The 15,711-nt window shown below is 40.4% G+C and overlaps 2 protein-coding genes across 3 annotated transcripts; one reads left to right on the forward strand and one right to left on the reverse strand.

Annotated features, from left to right (window-relative positions):
* Positions 1-74: 74 nt before the first annotated feature.
* On the forward strand, positions 75-10,944 carry LOC145729345 (uncharacterized). Of its 2 annotated transcripts, none has more exons than XM_081980054.1 (12): positions 75-379; positions 473-558; positions 619-6,541; positions 6,591-6,659; positions 6,723-6,826; positions 6,875-7,027; positions 7,074-7,249; positions 7,299-7,391; positions 10,131-10,267; positions 10,325-10,528; positions 10,588-10,662; positions 10,782-10,944. In XM_081980054.1, the coding sequence occupies exons 1-12, from the start codon at positions 341-343 to the stop codon at positions 10,830-10,832; spliced, it is 7,110 nt and encodes a 2,369-aa protein (XP_081836180.1). In that variant the 5' UTR covers positions 75-340; the 3' UTR covers positions 10,833-10,944. The 2 variants fall into 2 exon arrangements, with proteins under 2 accessions (XP_081836180.1, XP_081836182.1); XM_081980056.1 differs by having other exon boundaries at positions 6,878-7,027.
* Positions 10,945-10,967: 23 nt separating this feature from the next.
* On the reverse strand, positions 10,968-13,221 carry Gbeta5 (guanine nucleotide-binding protein subunit beta-5). Its single transcript, XM_081980113.1, has 7 exons — positions 13,005-13,221; positions 12,814-12,950; positions 12,641-12,759; positions 11,652-11,922; positions 11,457-11,597; positions 11,304-11,400; positions 10,968-11,251 (listed from the first exon to the last, which is right to left on the reverse strand). Exons 1-7 carry the CDS (start codon positions 13,117-13,119, stop codon positions 11,073-11,075), a joined length of 1,059 nt encoding a protein of 352 aa, XP_081836239.1. The 5' UTR covers positions 13,120-13,221; the 3' UTR covers positions 10,968-11,072.
* Between the last annotated feature and the right edge of the window lie 2,490 nt (positions 13,222-15,711).

Genomic DNA, 15,711 nt, shown 5'->3' on the forward strand with positions numbered 1-15,711 from the left:
ACTGGTGGGACTTGCTAAAGAATTTGATCACGTGGTCTACCCTATTCAGTCAATTGCTCGGTCAAATGACCAATCTGCTCTTTAACAGACAACCAATGGCGTTCGAGAATGATTTAAACCGTTGTCTCACTTCCACCAATGAAAAACCTCCGTTCAAGTTTGAATCATCTGTCATTTCTGTCATACAATAGTTGTTTTGAAAATTTCTCTTTATCGGTTATCCGTTATCCGTATTTACAAGTTTATTTTAGTTGTATTTATTATGTTTTCATTGATATAATCCTGATAAATAAGTTGTTTTGTGGTTTATCGTTAATACTGTGCCGTTAAGTGTTCAAGAATGGCGTCCGCACAATGGGAAACTGTACTAATTGATTGGGTAAGTATAACCTACAAATTTGCTACCGTTTTTTACTGGTTTATTTGTGTAAATATTGGAGTTTGAGTACTAACCGGGGCTTTGCCCTCTTAGGTAAACTGTCTAAAGCTGTGCAAACCCGTGCATAACCTAGACGAGCTAAGAAATGGGGAGTTTTTCAGACATCTTCGAAAACTCATGTAAGTAGTTGAAACCTTCTTCCAATAACCCCTGTAATTTTAGTTTATTTCTCCCTACAGCAAAAAAACCACATCACCAATCCCTGACGATGACTTAACCGTTATTTTCGACTTGTTATCCCAACACTATCCGGGTGTAAAGTTTTCAGAAAAAGACAGTGTACACTTAAAAGACATGCACCCAACAGATTTAGTAAATTTAACATCCCTACTGATGCATTATACTTGTATTTACGACAGGCGTAACGCCTTAACCTCCCCTATGTGCTACAGCCTTAACTTAGCCACTCAGATGTACATTAAAGTGTTTTTGGAGCTAATATCGAATGAAACCACCAATAACGATTTGGCGGGGGTTATTCAAGATATTTGCGCAGAACACAACGGTACACTTGCAGGCACTCCTGTAGTTAGACATCAGAGTCCTTTGCAAGCTTTACTCAAAACCCCAGCCTCAAAAAATATCAAATTAATTGAGAAGAGTAGGGAGATTGAGAGGCTGAAACTAGAACTAGAAAGTGAGAAAGCTGACAGGAATGATTGCGAATTTGAACTGGCACATTTTAAGGACAAAGTCACTGAACTGGAAGGACACTTAAAACAGAAAAATTCAGAAATTAAAAGACTGAGAACCGAAGTAGAAATACTAAAAATGCGCACTCCACCCGAATTTCAAGACGTCCCCGCCAGGGAAAGTCACAAGTTATTGCAGAAAGAAATCGAAAACTTGGAAGAGTACATCCAAAAATGTGAGCAAGAACAAGAGGCCCTACAGAAAGACAAGGACAACCTCAAAGAACGCGCTCGAAAATTGGAAAATGACTGCACAATGTGGCAACAAAATTTCTACGAAATCGAGGAGAAATACCAGTCAACTGTTGAACAGCTTAGAGACTTTGAACTGAAAAATGACAGTCTTGAAGAACACTGCAATGAATTGCAAGCATTGCTCAGTGAATATCAAGGTAAAAACAGCTTAGATGACAGCATGCAATTGGAAATTGTACGCAATCGCCGATCTAAAGGTTTCGAGTGTTTACAGTTAAATGAGGACTTGGCCCACTCAGTTGTTGACATGCAACTTAAAGAAGCTCAAAAAATGATCCAAGATTTGACTGAAAATCTTGCACAAACGCAGGACGAGAAAAGTTTACTGGAAAAACAGCTTTTACAGGCAGTTGAAGAGAAAACTCAACTTGGAGATGCTTTGAACAAAGCTCAAATTGAGGTTGTTAAGTTGCAGCAAGCTCTCGCTGATAAATCAACTGAATGTGACAGCTTGAGGGTACAAATCTCTGCACTTGATGTGGAAATAGATGAATTGAAGCAGTTGCTTAAACTCAGCAAAGAACAGGAAGCTGTAAGTAAGCAACTGGTTAGTCGGCAGCAAGAAGAGTTGTCGATGCTGTCACAAAACCTCCAACAATCACAGTCACAGTGTGACAGTTTGAAAAATGATCTGGAGCAGGTAAAGGAGCAACTAATGTTAGAGCTTCAAGGGGTCAAAAGTGAAAATCAATGTCTGGAGGAAAAGTGTGGGCAACTGGACCTTGAACTGTCAAAATCGAACGCCAAGGTGGATGAAAGTGACGCCAAACTGCAACAACTTAACTCAGAATTGCAGCAGCTGCAGCAGAGCAAACTGACAGTTGACAGCGAGTTGCTGGAGCAGAAAGAGCAATGCACACAGTTGCAGCAAGTTATCACCGACAAATGTGACAGATTGACAGCCCAAGTTGCAGCAATTGACAGTTTGAAACGGTCACTGGAAGAATGCAATCAGCAGGAGATGGTTAGTAAAAGATTGATTAATGAGCAGGAAAAGGAATTGGCAACACTGTCACAAAACCTCCAACAGTCACAGTCACAGTGTGACAGTTTGAAAAATGATCTGGAGCAGGTAAAGGAGCAACTAATGTTAGAGCTTCAAGGGGTTAAAAGTGAAAACCAATGTCTGGAGGAAAAGTGTGGGCAACTGGACCTTGAACTGTCAAAATCGAACGCCAAGGTGAATGAAAGTGACGCCAAACTGCAACAACTTAACTCAGAATTGCAGCAGCTGCAGCAGAGCAAACTGACAGTTGACAGCGAGTTGCTGGAGCAGAAAGAGCAATGCACACAGTTGCAGCAAGTTATCACTGACAGATTGACAGCCCAAGTGGCAGCAATTGACAGTTTGGAACGGTCACTGGAAGAATGCAATCAGCAGGAGATGGTCAGTAAGAGATTGAGAAATGAGCAGCAAGAGGAATTGGCAACACTGTCACAAAACCTCCAACAATCACAGTCACAGTGTGACAGTTTGAAAAATGATCTGGAGCAGGTAAAGGAGCAACTAATGTTAGAGCTGCAAGGGGTCAAAAGTGAAAACCAATTTCTGCAGGAAAAGTGTGGGCAACTGGATCTTGAACTGTCAAAATCGAACGCCAAGGTGAATGAAAGTGACGCCAAACTGCAACAACTTAACTCAGAATTGCAGCAGCTGCAGCAGAGCAAACTGACAGTTGACACAGAGCTGCTGGAGCAGAAAGAGCAATGCACACAGTTGCAGCAAGTTATCACTGACAGATTGACAGCCCAAGTTGCAGCGATTGACAGTTTGAAACGGTCACTGGAAGACTGTAATCGACGGGAGTTAGTCAGTAAGCAACTGGTTAGTCAGCAGCAAGAGGAGCTGGCAACAGTGTCTCAAAGCTTTGAACAATCAAAGTCACTGTGTGACAGTTTGAATAGTGAATTGGAACGGACCCAAAATGACAACCAAAATTTGAGGGCGCAACTGTCAAAACTAACGACAGATTTGGAGGAAAAACGTTGCCAACTCAGTCAAGTTTACCATGAACTGTCAAACTGCAGTACAAAACTTGAGGGAAGCACTGACCAAATACGTCAACTTGAAGAACAACTGATGACAGTTGACGCAGACTTGAAACGTCAAACGGACGAAGTAGTCAAGTTGCAGCAGCTAATCACAGAAACTGACAGTTTGAGGAAAGCGCTTGAGTTAGGCAACCACCAGGAAACGGCCAGTAGGCAGCTGATTGGTCAACAACAAGAGGAACTGGCAACGCTGTCTCGAAACCTAGAACTGTCAAAGTTGCAGCTTGAAGAAGCCCAAACAGCCAGACAAAACTTGCTGACAGAACTGGATTGTGCTACAACTCAGTTAAGCAAGTTGCAAGACAAGTTTGAGGCAGATTTGAAAACCGTCAAAACTGAGTGTGAGTGTCTCAGAAACGAGCTCAGAAAACATCAAGAAGACTCAGAAGTTTTAGCAAACGCCCTGAAACTTGACAATTCACGTTTAACTGAACTTGTCGAGAGCAAAACTGCCGTTTTACAGCAAGCAGAACAAAAACTGGAGGAGGAGAGGGAAAAGTGTAACAAACTTAGTAGTGAACTGTTGACTGTTAACCAGCAAGAAGCTGTAACTAGGCAACTGGTTAAACAACAACAGGAAGAGCTGGCAACGCTGGCACGCAATCTGGAACTGTCAAAAACACTGAACGAGCAACTGGAAAGTGATTTGGTGCATGAAAAAGAGCTCGAGTCGAACCTGAAGGCGCAAGTAGAAAAATTAACTACAGAACTCAACCAAATCACTCAGATTCGTCTACAACTGTTGACAGTTAATTCAGAGCTGACAGAGCAAGTGGAACAGTTGTCAACGCAAGTAACAAGGCTTGAAGTGGAAAGTGACAGCTTAAAACAGTCACTAGAACACCACACCACAACTAGGCAACTGATTAATCAACAACAAGAAGAGTTGGCTGGTAAACTGGAACTGTCAAAGTCACTTAATGCGGAGTTAAGTGAACGGTTGCATCAAACAGAGTTGCAACTGACTACACAGTTGGAACAGAGTGAGAAAGCTTTGAAAAATGAGTGCGATAAGCAGTTGGAAGAGTTAGCACTGAGTAAGGAGAAGGAAGTGGAAATGGTGAAGGGTGAACTCCAGGAAGTGACAGCGACCAATCAAACGCTCAGCAAACAACTAAGTCAAGCCCTGCAGGACCTGGAGCAGTTTACAAAGCAACAAAAAGTTTTGCAGGAGGAAGTCCAAACTGTGCTTAAGCAACTCGAAGCAACTAAGGTCACTTTGAATAAAACGCAGGAAGACACCAAAAATTTGAAGTTGGAGAAGGAGTCAGTTAATTTCTACCTTAAAGACACTAGCAAACAACTGGATGAAGTGGAGGCCAAGCTGGAGGAAGCACAAGTTGAACTAAAAAACGCTAAGAAGGAGAAAAGCAAGTTGGAGAAGAGAATCGTAGAGTTGGAAACTGAATGCACCACTCTGAGAGGTGAAATTGAACAACTGAAACTAAAACTAAGAGAAACGGTAAACTCACAACACACGGTGCAAAACAACCTGGATGAAACAACTCTAAAACTGGAAATCCTCCAGAAAAACTTAATCACCAAAGAGAGTGAACTGGAAGCAACCAAAGGCAGTTTAACTCACGCAAACAGTGAAAAAAGCCATTTTGCACGTTTAGTTGAAAAGCTGGAAGACCAGCTTGTTCAACTACAAAAAATGGAAGCGGAACAACACGTTTTACTCCAAAGTCACCACGAAACCCTCGCCGAACTGGAACACACCAGGAACAACTTTGACAAGTCCCAAAAAGCTACTCAGGTAGTACAGAACTTTTTAGATTTAAACACCAACGAACTGCGGAAAGTCACCCAAGAGAAAGAGCAGCTGCTGGAAGCTTTGGAAATGAGCAACAGAGACAAACTCGACCTGGAGGAGGAGAACAAGAGTTACAGCCTAGAGCTGGAGAAGCTACGGCAAGAAGTGCAGTTAAAAGACTGTGAATTAGCTGAAATGCAGCAAGAGTTGAAGGAGGAAGTAAAACAGCTCCAAGAGCAGCTTAATAGCAAGCAGAGCGAGTTGGAGAGGGTGCAACAAAATACAGACACTCTGATGAAAGAGAAGCTAGACATTTTGGAGGAATTGAAGAAGGTCACCTCAAAAGAAACTGACGACAAAAACAAACTGTTGCAAGATAAAGCAGAAATTCTAGAGAACTTGCAGAAAGTCATTAAAGAAAAGGAGGAGTTGTTCTTCGAACTGGGGAACATCTCCAGCCAGTTGGAAGCTACGAAAAAAGAGAACCGGGCTATTCTGAGCGATTACCAAGACCTGCAGAACGGTCACAAGGACAACGAGAGCGAAATCAAAAAGTTACTGTTGCAGAAACGCGAATTGGAGGAGAACGTAGAGGTGATGAAACAATCACACCTGGAGCTGGCCTCCAAGTTGGAGATGTCCCAAAAAGAGCAAAAAGACCTGGAAAACAACTACAAAAAACTGCAACTGGAAAAAGAGGACGTGAGCAAGGAGAAAAATGACATTTACGACTACCTGCAACGCTCTGTGGAAGACAAGGAGCGCACTACTTTAGAAAGGGATCGATTGCAGTGCGAATGTAACGAATTGAAACGCGAGCGTGACGTCATGTTCGAACGTCTCCAAACCATCACGGAAAAGTGCCAGAAAATGGAACTTTCCCTGGAACTGAGCGAGAAGGAAACGGCAAAAGTAAAAAAGGAACGAAACGAGATTTTGCAGTCGCAAACCGAAATCATGAAGGACACGGAACAGAGAATCATGAGGGCGCACGACGTTGCCGTGGAAGAGAAACGGGAACTGCGCAACTCGGTGGAAGTGACGGAGAAAGAGCGCGACCAGTTACGACAAGCGTACGCGAGCGCGATGGCCACCAACTCCAAACTGGACTTGGAGAACTCCACTTTGAAGAAGCTGCTGAACGAGCGCCAAACCAGCGGTCTGAAGGAGGCCTACGAGAAACTGCTAGACGACAACTGCAGGTACTCGAAGGAAATTGAAATTTTGAAGCAGAAACGGACACGTGACCGTGAGGAGTTCCTCACGCTGCTCAAGAAGGAACAAAAGAAGGTGGACCAGGTGCGTGCTGAATATGAGGACAAGTTGGACAAGATGAAGGAAAAAATGGTAAGTTGTGGATGTGTACAAGTTTTGTTGGTAACGATAATTGTTCTAGCTCAAGTTGTATCGGGAGGAGGTGCAAAAAGAGATGGAGAAAGTCAAGAGTGAGCAAGCTGGTGAAGTGGTAGGTCATTTTTTAGTTTAGCACTAGTTGCACCTCGAGTTGTACTGAAATTGCCATTTTTAGGCTTATCTTCAAAAAGTCAACGACGACTTAAGAAGCGAACTGTGGGAGGTTGAAAAAAGAGCAAAAACTCTAGAGTGCAAACAAAATGACAGACACTTTAGCAGGTATATGGAGGTAATGCATGAAAGAACAGTTATTTATTCGGTTTTTAGTAGCCGCGAATCTATGCACTCCACCGACCAGAAATTGGTAAAACACATGGGAACGTCGAGCTTAAGAGGACGTAGCAACAAGGTGGCGGATCGAAATAGCGTAATGGCGGCCAGCTGTAACTCGTTAGTTACCCGACAAAGTTACTCCTTAAGGTAAGTTAGCGAAAAGTATTGCGGCCTGGTGTTTACTCTAAAGTAGTAAGGAAATGGTGGAGACCTTGCCGAAGGTGAGGAGCGCCTCTCATTTGCACGGCAGAGAGTCTTCGACGATGATGCACGATCGGAAGTTGTCCACCTTACCCAATCGTCTCCAACCCGGCGATTACGTGGAGGAAACGGTGATAATGTCCAGACGAACCTCAATCAACAGTCTCGGTAAGTGTCTTTTGATAATTGGCGTATTGTACAATGTTGCCAATTTTAGGACGAAACTTTGAAATGGAGGACGAGGAAGAGGACATGTTCAACAACAAGTATCTGACTGATCTCAAAGAGGGACGTTGCTTACTTCCGGCAGGTGAGTGTTAGTTAATTAGGTTGACGTCTTGCGTTGCTGTCAACCTGTACAAAAATACCCTTGTGGAAAGAAATCCAAAATTACCAGCTTCATTTTGACGTTTGAACGCACTTTCTAACTATCATAAGATCCAAGTTAGGAGCTGTCAAATCGTGACTTCTTCACTATTTCTAAGTGACGATGATTTCAAAGTCAAAATGACGAGCTACATTTTGACGTTTGAACGAACTTTCTAGCTGTCATAGTAACTAAGTTAGCACGCGTTAAATAAAGACACCTGTCATCTTAAAAGAATCAGTAGAAAAGCGACAGTTTAGGGATTTTTTTATTTCGACTGCGGTTGACTGATCTGGCAACCCTGTACTATCCGGTTTATGTCACGTTGTAGAAAAAGTAAAAAATGTAGTTTATTTCTATTTCTAGACTTGATCTATTTTGACGGCTGGTCTCTCACTCATTTTGACTGTTACAAGGTTCTAGTTTTAACCAGATCGAAGCTCGTTAAATTCTCTTTTAATTAACTGAAATAGTGTTTTTGTCAAAAACTTCAAATAACGTGGCAATTTGACAGTTACGACAACGTTGAAACGATGTACATCGAATCTAGCCTTGATCCATTTTGACAGCTGGTAACTCGGTTATTTTGACAGTTACAAGGTTCTAGTTTTAAACAGATTGTAGCTCATTCAATTCTCTTTTAATCAACTGAAATAGTATTTTAGTTAAGAACGTCAAATAACGTGGCAATTTGACAGTTACGACAACGTGGAAACAATGTACATTGAATCTAGACTTGAACCATTTTGACAGCTGGTAACTTGGTTATTTTGACTGTTACAAGGTTCTAGTTTTAAGCAGATCGAAGCTCGTTAAATTCTCTTTTAATTAACTGAAATAGTGTTTTTGTCAAAAACTTCAAATACCGTGGCAATTTGACAGTTAAGACAACGTTAAAACAATGTACATTGAATCTAGACTTGATCCATTTTGACAGCTAGTAACTAGGTTATTTTGACAGTTACAAGGTTCTAGTTTTGAACAGATCGAAGCTCGTTAAATTCTCTTTTAATCAACTGAAATAGTATTTTAGTTAAGAACGTCAAATAACGTGGCAATTTGACAGTTATGACAACGTTGAAACGATGTACATTGAATCTAGACTTGATCCATTTTGACAGCTGGTAACTTGGTTATTTTGACGGTTACAAGGTTCTAGTTTTGAACAGATCGAAGCTCGTTAAATTCTCTTTTAATTAAGTGAAATAGTGTTTGCGTCAAAAACGTTAAATAACGTGGCAATTTGACAGTTAAGACAACGTTGCAACAATGTACATCAAATTTAGATTTGATCCATTTTGACAGCTGTTAACTCGGTTATTTTGACAGTTACAAGGTTCTAGTTTTGAACAGATTGTGGCTCGTTAAATTATCTTTTAATTAATTGAAATAGTATTTTAGTTAAGAACGTCAAATAACGTGGCAATTTGACAGTTAAGACAATGTACATTGAATCTAGACTTGATCCAGTTTGACAGCTGGTAACTAGGTTATTTTGACAGTTACAAGGTTCTAGTTTTAACCAGATCGAAGCCCGTTAAATTCTTATTTAATTAACTGAAATAGTGTTTTTGTCAAAAACGTCAAATAACGTGGCAATTTGACAGTTAAGACAACGTTGAAATAATGTACATTGAATCTAGACTTGATCCATTTTGACAGCTGGTAACTCGGTTATTTTGACAGGTACAAGGTTCTAGTTTTAACCAGATCGAAGCTTGTTAAATTCTTTTTTACTTAACTGAAATAGTATGTTTGTCAAAGACATCAAATAACGTGGCAATTTGACAGTTAAGACTGTTAATTTCTACAGCTTCCTTTATCCCTTTATGAACTGGTCAAAGAGATTGAAGATACTTTTATTAGATTTGATACAACTTTATTTTACTGACATAAAACAATGGAAAGACATAAGCACACTCGAATAATAATAATTACCGTCTATCTTCCTTAACCTGAGTATCTTAAATTGTCATTAGATGACATAATGTTTATGTAGTATGTTCAGTAAAATTGATTATTTTAACAAAGACAACGTTGCAACAATGTAAATCAAATCTAGATTTGAGATCCATTTTGACAGCTGGTAACTTGGTTATTTTGACAGTTACAAGGTTCTAGTTTTGAACAGATTGTAGCTCATTAAATTCTCTTTTAATCAACTGAAATAGTGTTTTTGTCAAAACTGTCAAATAACGTCACAATTTTTTACTTCAACAGACCACAACGCAATAGAATTATTTGCGTTAAATTTAAGACTCTGTCCACTACTTTGACGAATTGTAATTTGGTTAAATTGACCGATGTATTGACGTGTGTGACAGTTGACGGTTGATATTTAAGGACACATCCTACTGAGGAAGTGACAGAACTGCCAAAAAAATCAGAAAAATAAACAACATCAATCAACCATCGATTGGTGTGTGTGTCACATGCTCATTGAAAATAGCACTAATATCACGTGACTATTAAAATATAATCAAATATGGTACCCATAAGAAAAGTCAAATTTGCCAGCAAATTTAGCCCCAATTTCATCTTTCCTGCATTTATCGAAATAAGCTGGTAAAACTGGCAACAGCGCTACCAATCTAACCACAGGTCAATTCATTTCGTATATTGTGACGTCATCCTAATTTACTTTGATTTTCGGTATATTTACGATTTTGTTAAACTACCAAGGTGGACACGAGTCGAACGCTAATAGAGTATCGGAGTTGGCTTGGCGCAATTCTATGGTACCGCCCCACCTTAAGAGTTCCTATCCGGCGGAGTTGCAGTTCGTCAGCCCTACTCGATTTAACGAAGAGGATATTAAGGTGATACCCACTTAAACTAAAATGACCTGTTGTGTAACCGTTAAAACAATTTGACAGACGGGCAACGTAATGGACGACAGTCAGTGTAAACTGTTACCGGGCGAGAAACAGCGCCACCCTAAGAAAGATTTCGGTACTACGTCGTACAAGAAACCGGGGCCGCCCACGCCCAGCAAAAATGGCGGGCGACTGTCGTTGCAGGGCGGCGATGTGTTGCCGATGCGCGAGCACAACGGCAGAACGTCAACCACACCCAAAAAAGTGACGTATTCCACTTTGACTAGTTTGACAGATTGTCGTATAACACAGGGTGTTTTTAGGGTACGCCCAGTAGGCTGCGCGCGCTTTTTAAAGGGATTCGAGACGGTGGCGCCCACCAGCGGGAAAACCTCGAGGTAACCTTAAGTTGGTCGTTATTACGTACTGTCTCATGCTTCTGTAGATTGTTGGCTTTTTTCCTGCGTAGTGGTTTAGATTTTCTTTGATTTGTAGCGTTTGTTTTGATTGTTTTTAGAATTTGACCCCGAGAGAGTCGAGGAGGTTCAGCTTGTGGAATCGGAAGTAACTGGCTTTATATTTATTAAGTTTTCAGTCACTAGGCGTAAGTTATTTTTTGGTTTTTTACTGTTTATATATTCTGTGTGAATGATAATAAAATAAGCTTTTTTTAAAAGAAATTTTAGAGTAAAAGTACACTTCATTTACATTATTTAGTTTATTTAAAGACACTGTTGAGTATTTAGGGCTTAATTACAATTAACCCAACAAGAACTAACACTCACATCTAATAACGTGCTGCAAAAATTCAAGCCCAGACCCTCAAGGTACAGTCCCAAGACCCTGTAGATAGTGCTGTACCATCTGGAGACACTTGAAGACAACTCACACGATTCTCGTGCCCGTACAACAACCACACCCTTATGCACTTAAGGGTGTCCCAGACGTTCACCGTATAATCACTGTAGCCAGCAAATAGCAGTCTTCCTGTTAAATGAAATTTCTAAAGCAGTTCTGTGTTTGAATCGGTATTATGTACCTGAGAGGGAAAAGTCCACGCTATTTGCAGCAAAAATGATACTTTCCTTGCTGTAAACTGCAATTTCCTTGTCCGCCCTCAAGTCAAACAATCGACACTACATTGACACCCCCCCCTTGTAAAGCTGTCAAAAACGTAGAAGAAACCACTCACAGTAGCATCGTCCCCTCCCGTAGCAATAGCATCCCCACTAGGATGATAGCGCACACTGTTGACGTCAGACTCGTGTCCTTCAAACGATTGCACGCACTGTCCAGTGCGCATGTCCCATATAAGGACCGTCTTGTCCACACTCTGTACGTAAGTTTAGATCACTTAAACGAACCAGACAAGCACCAAAACCCTCACCCCAGACACAAAAGTATTACCAGTTTCGGACGGGGCCAGGTCAATGGACATAACGTCGGCCGAGTGTCCGTGGAAACTTTGCAACAACTGTCCAGATTCGACGTCCCACAATGCGCACGTCGAATCACCGCTTCCAGTCAAAATTTGCTGATCCGAGTTCGGAAATAGACAACAACTCATGTAACTAGTGTGGGTTCCTACGGTTTTTTTGCGCAAGGACACGTCCTCGTCCAGGATAAGCGGGTACACCGTTACTTTATTGTCTAAACCCCTGAAATTTCTCAAGATTTTTGGTGCCAAATAGTAATTTGACACACCACAAGTCATGTAACCTACTCTAGTGTTAAGTTGATTTTATAAGCAATTTAAAATGAAACTCTCAGACTCTTAGAAATGATGCTCCAAACAGGGGGACTGCAACTTTCAGTGGTAATAGTGCAGAATTACTAAAAAAACACTAAAAACAGAAATGCCTTGAGGAGCATCACTTTAGTTAAACGTCAGTTGGCGTCTGTCAAAATTAATTTTGTGCCGCCATGATGCCGACAAAATGGCGCGTGTTGTGATTTGCTTGTTTGTGGTGTGCACTTTTGAAATGTGTTTAGTTAATATTTGAAGCGTTTAGCCTGTTCAATCATATTTAAAAGGGGCAAAAACCCATGATGTGTTACTGGTAAGTACAATAAGTTTTTCCCTACAAGGTGTACTAGCACTAAACCTTTTAGGTGTTTTAGGAATGACTGGAGTGGATTAGTGACTTAACAATGAAGTAAGCACAGCAGTAAGTACTTAAATTAAGGCCCTGACAACTTCCACTAAACCCACTAAAGTATAGAAATAAAATATGGTGGATGTTGGGTTTTCTTCTGTGTGTGTTATCATGTGATGCTATTATGAACCTCTCATTTCATGTCACATGACAATTGTGGTATATAAAATGACTCCTTTCCAACCAACTAAACTACCAACTATTAAAATAAACTATATACCCGCAAGCAACAAAGTTTCCTGAGGGAGCATAAGCGCAAGCCATCACCCAGGTGGTGGGCATGGTGACTGCATGCTCTTTATTAGTGGTGAATGCATCCCAAATGATCATTTTACCATCCTGCACCCATTGTTACCGTCACACTCAAACCCAGAACCTCGTTATGAAACTCACCTGAGAGGAGGAAACAATGTGTTTTTTATCGGGACACCAATCGGAGCATAACACTTTAGCCTGGTGGCCTTTGAGGGTGCGACGAGGCTTGATGTTGGGACAGTTGACGCAATCCAACCGTTCGGCCACTTGGTCCACTAGGTTAAGGGGCGTTTTTAGCGTACAGGGGGTACGGAAAGGGGCACACTTACAGGTGACGTCGTTTAGCTTTTGTCGCTCCTCTTCGAGGCGTTTTTTCAGCACCTCCGCCTCTTTCTGGAGTGTCTCGATGCTTTCAGACGTGGACGGTTTACATTCAGCGTCCATAGTTGCCTGCTAAAGTTATAACAATTTTAGTTTTTAGTAATAATATGGTTTTAAAGAGTGTTTGTAAACAAAAATCAATACTGCTAACAACTGACAGATGACAGTTGCTGGTCGAGGGTTGTCCATAATCCAACAGCCACACACGAGTGTTATTGTACGACTTAAGTGTACTATTAAACTTATCTAAGTTGTCTTGGACAAAAGGGCATGGATAACTTGTGTGCTGTTTGCTTTAAGTGGAGGTTTTTTATGGAATTCCACGTTAAAATGTCAGTGGAAATGATTGGCTATCCCTTTTGACATTTATCAGGGTTGTCCACTCGTATAGTAAACTACAGATGGCGCTCTATCTTTTTTACGATTTGTTCAGTTAATGAAGCGTTTTTAAAGAATAAATTGAACTAAATTACGCATATTTAGAAGTGAAATGACCGTACAAAGCAGGTGCGTGGAAGCCGTTATCACAAAACAGTATGCTAATTTAGGTTTTAATGAATTTAAACGTTTTTTTCTTCCGTTCCTGGTTCTTGGCAGACTTTATTTTTTTATGGCACCAGTCAATATTTTAATAATGGTTCTGCGGGTACTAACCAACTTTCCGCGCCAGTGGTGTTGCAAAGGGCTTTTGTGTGCATTTATAACGGTCGGAGTTAATCCGACATGGACGTTGGAAAAAAGCCTCGAATAAGGAAATCCACTTTGAGTCCAACATGGACTGGCTGCGGTTCTTCTAAAAGCCGCAGGTGGTGCATGACCAGACCTGGTTGCATTTTTTTTTCTTTTTATAAAAACGGCCCGCAGTTTGGAAATTGGCCCCGAACGTTTTGCGTGTGTATGAATAATGACGAACGATCGTTCCTGTCTAAATATTAATTTATCAAACGGCATTTTTAATCTGGTTTCGTGTGCCTTTTGTTTTGGAGCCTCCGCCAGGGCAGGTCCATAAATAATACGACCCCGCGGTGGAGAGAACCAGTTTTCAGTTTTATTACTCGATTTCGTTGAGGTATACATATAATAGCGCCTCCTAATTTATACCTGACACTGAGGAGCCTCAAGAAGGGGGGCGTCAGCCCTATTTTGCCTCAAATAAACTACATTTCAGCCACGTTAAACCCGATTAAGGTTCCTCAAAGTTGTTTTTCCACTCCCCCTCCAGAGGAGATAATAAAATTAAGCCCGTTAAATCGGGACTGAGAAGGGGGACGCTCGCATCGATTTTGTGTTTAGGACGCCCCTGATTTGGGGTACCACAGGCGGTTTAATTGCACTTTTATACCTGAACCCAAAACACCTGCGCAAACACATCCCTAGTGTACCTCTAAACAATAGAAAAAAATGATAATGGTTTTGGCAACGTCGCAAACGCATCACTCGCCCGCACATGGCCGACATAAACAAATGATGCGCGCTTGGTGGGGGTAATCAGCTGGGTGGTGGGGTGGGCATTGAATTGGGATAGCGCGGTTGCCACATTTCATCTACTGAAATCACGAATGAGTCAGGGTTTTTTTCTGTAATGTCGTTACTACTGCTGAGCTGTCATTGGAAAGTTTAATGCAACACTAGAAAACTTCTGTCCTGCTCTAAGTAAAGGCATTGATGATGATTGAAAATGTATCGTTTAAATTTTAAAACAGTCACGTGACCAGTCAGTAGACTGTACAATTTTAAGTTTCAATTTAAGGACGATCACGTGACTGAAAATTTGAATTTGATATTTGAAAACGTGACTTCGAATAATATAATTTAAATATAAAAACTGTCACGTGATGTCAAAAATAATCATCCGACTCTAAAAATTTCAATTTAAAAACGGTCACGTGACTGAAAATTTATAATTTAAATTTTGAAAACATGATCATAAAAATTTGTCACGTGACTTCGAATAATATAATTTAAATATAAAAACTGTCACGTGATGTCAAAAATAATCATCCGACTCTAAAAATTTCAATTTAAAAACGGTCAGGTGACTGAAAATTTGTAATTTAAATTTTGAAAACATTATCAGAAAAATGTGTTACGTGACTTCGAATAATATAATTTAAATATAAAAACGGTCACGTGACCACAAAAACAGTCACAAATAACACAAACCCTTTAAACTCCTAAACATACCATTGCAAAACAACTTCTCCGCAAGCTTACTCCGATCGTTTCAGTTCATTAGTTAGCCGGATGTTGTCAAACATGACCTGTCATCTGTCATTTTAATTTTTTTTTTTTTTAGTGTCAGGAATATTGACAATTCAGTAAAAAGATGAAGGATTATATTTGTTTACGTTTACGTTTACAGTTTTTAGTGGTTTTAATACCGCGGCCGGGTTCAAAAATGTGAAAAAACACTTAGTAAGTCAAGTAGAAAGCAACGGTAAATGAACATTTCTGTGTTAGAACCGTTATAGGAGAAAACTGTGTTGTGTTTGTCAAATATTGAGGTAAGGGCCGTTTAAATGGTAAAAGCGTTAGATTTCAATTGAGTACTTATTATAATCCATTTTTATTATATTATCAACACTTACTGAGTTCAGTACATTCCGACCACTCTAGACACTATTTTTGTTTCAGTTTGTTTGCCAATTAGTTTTT

Source organism: Ips typographus, linkage group LG5 (assembly GCF_016097725.1).
Source record: "Ips typographus isolate SLU linkage group LG5, UJ_Ityp_2.0, whole genome shotgun sequence".
Lineage (NCBI taxonomy): Eukaryota > Metazoa > Arthropoda > Insecta > Coleoptera > Curculionidae > Ips > Ips typographus.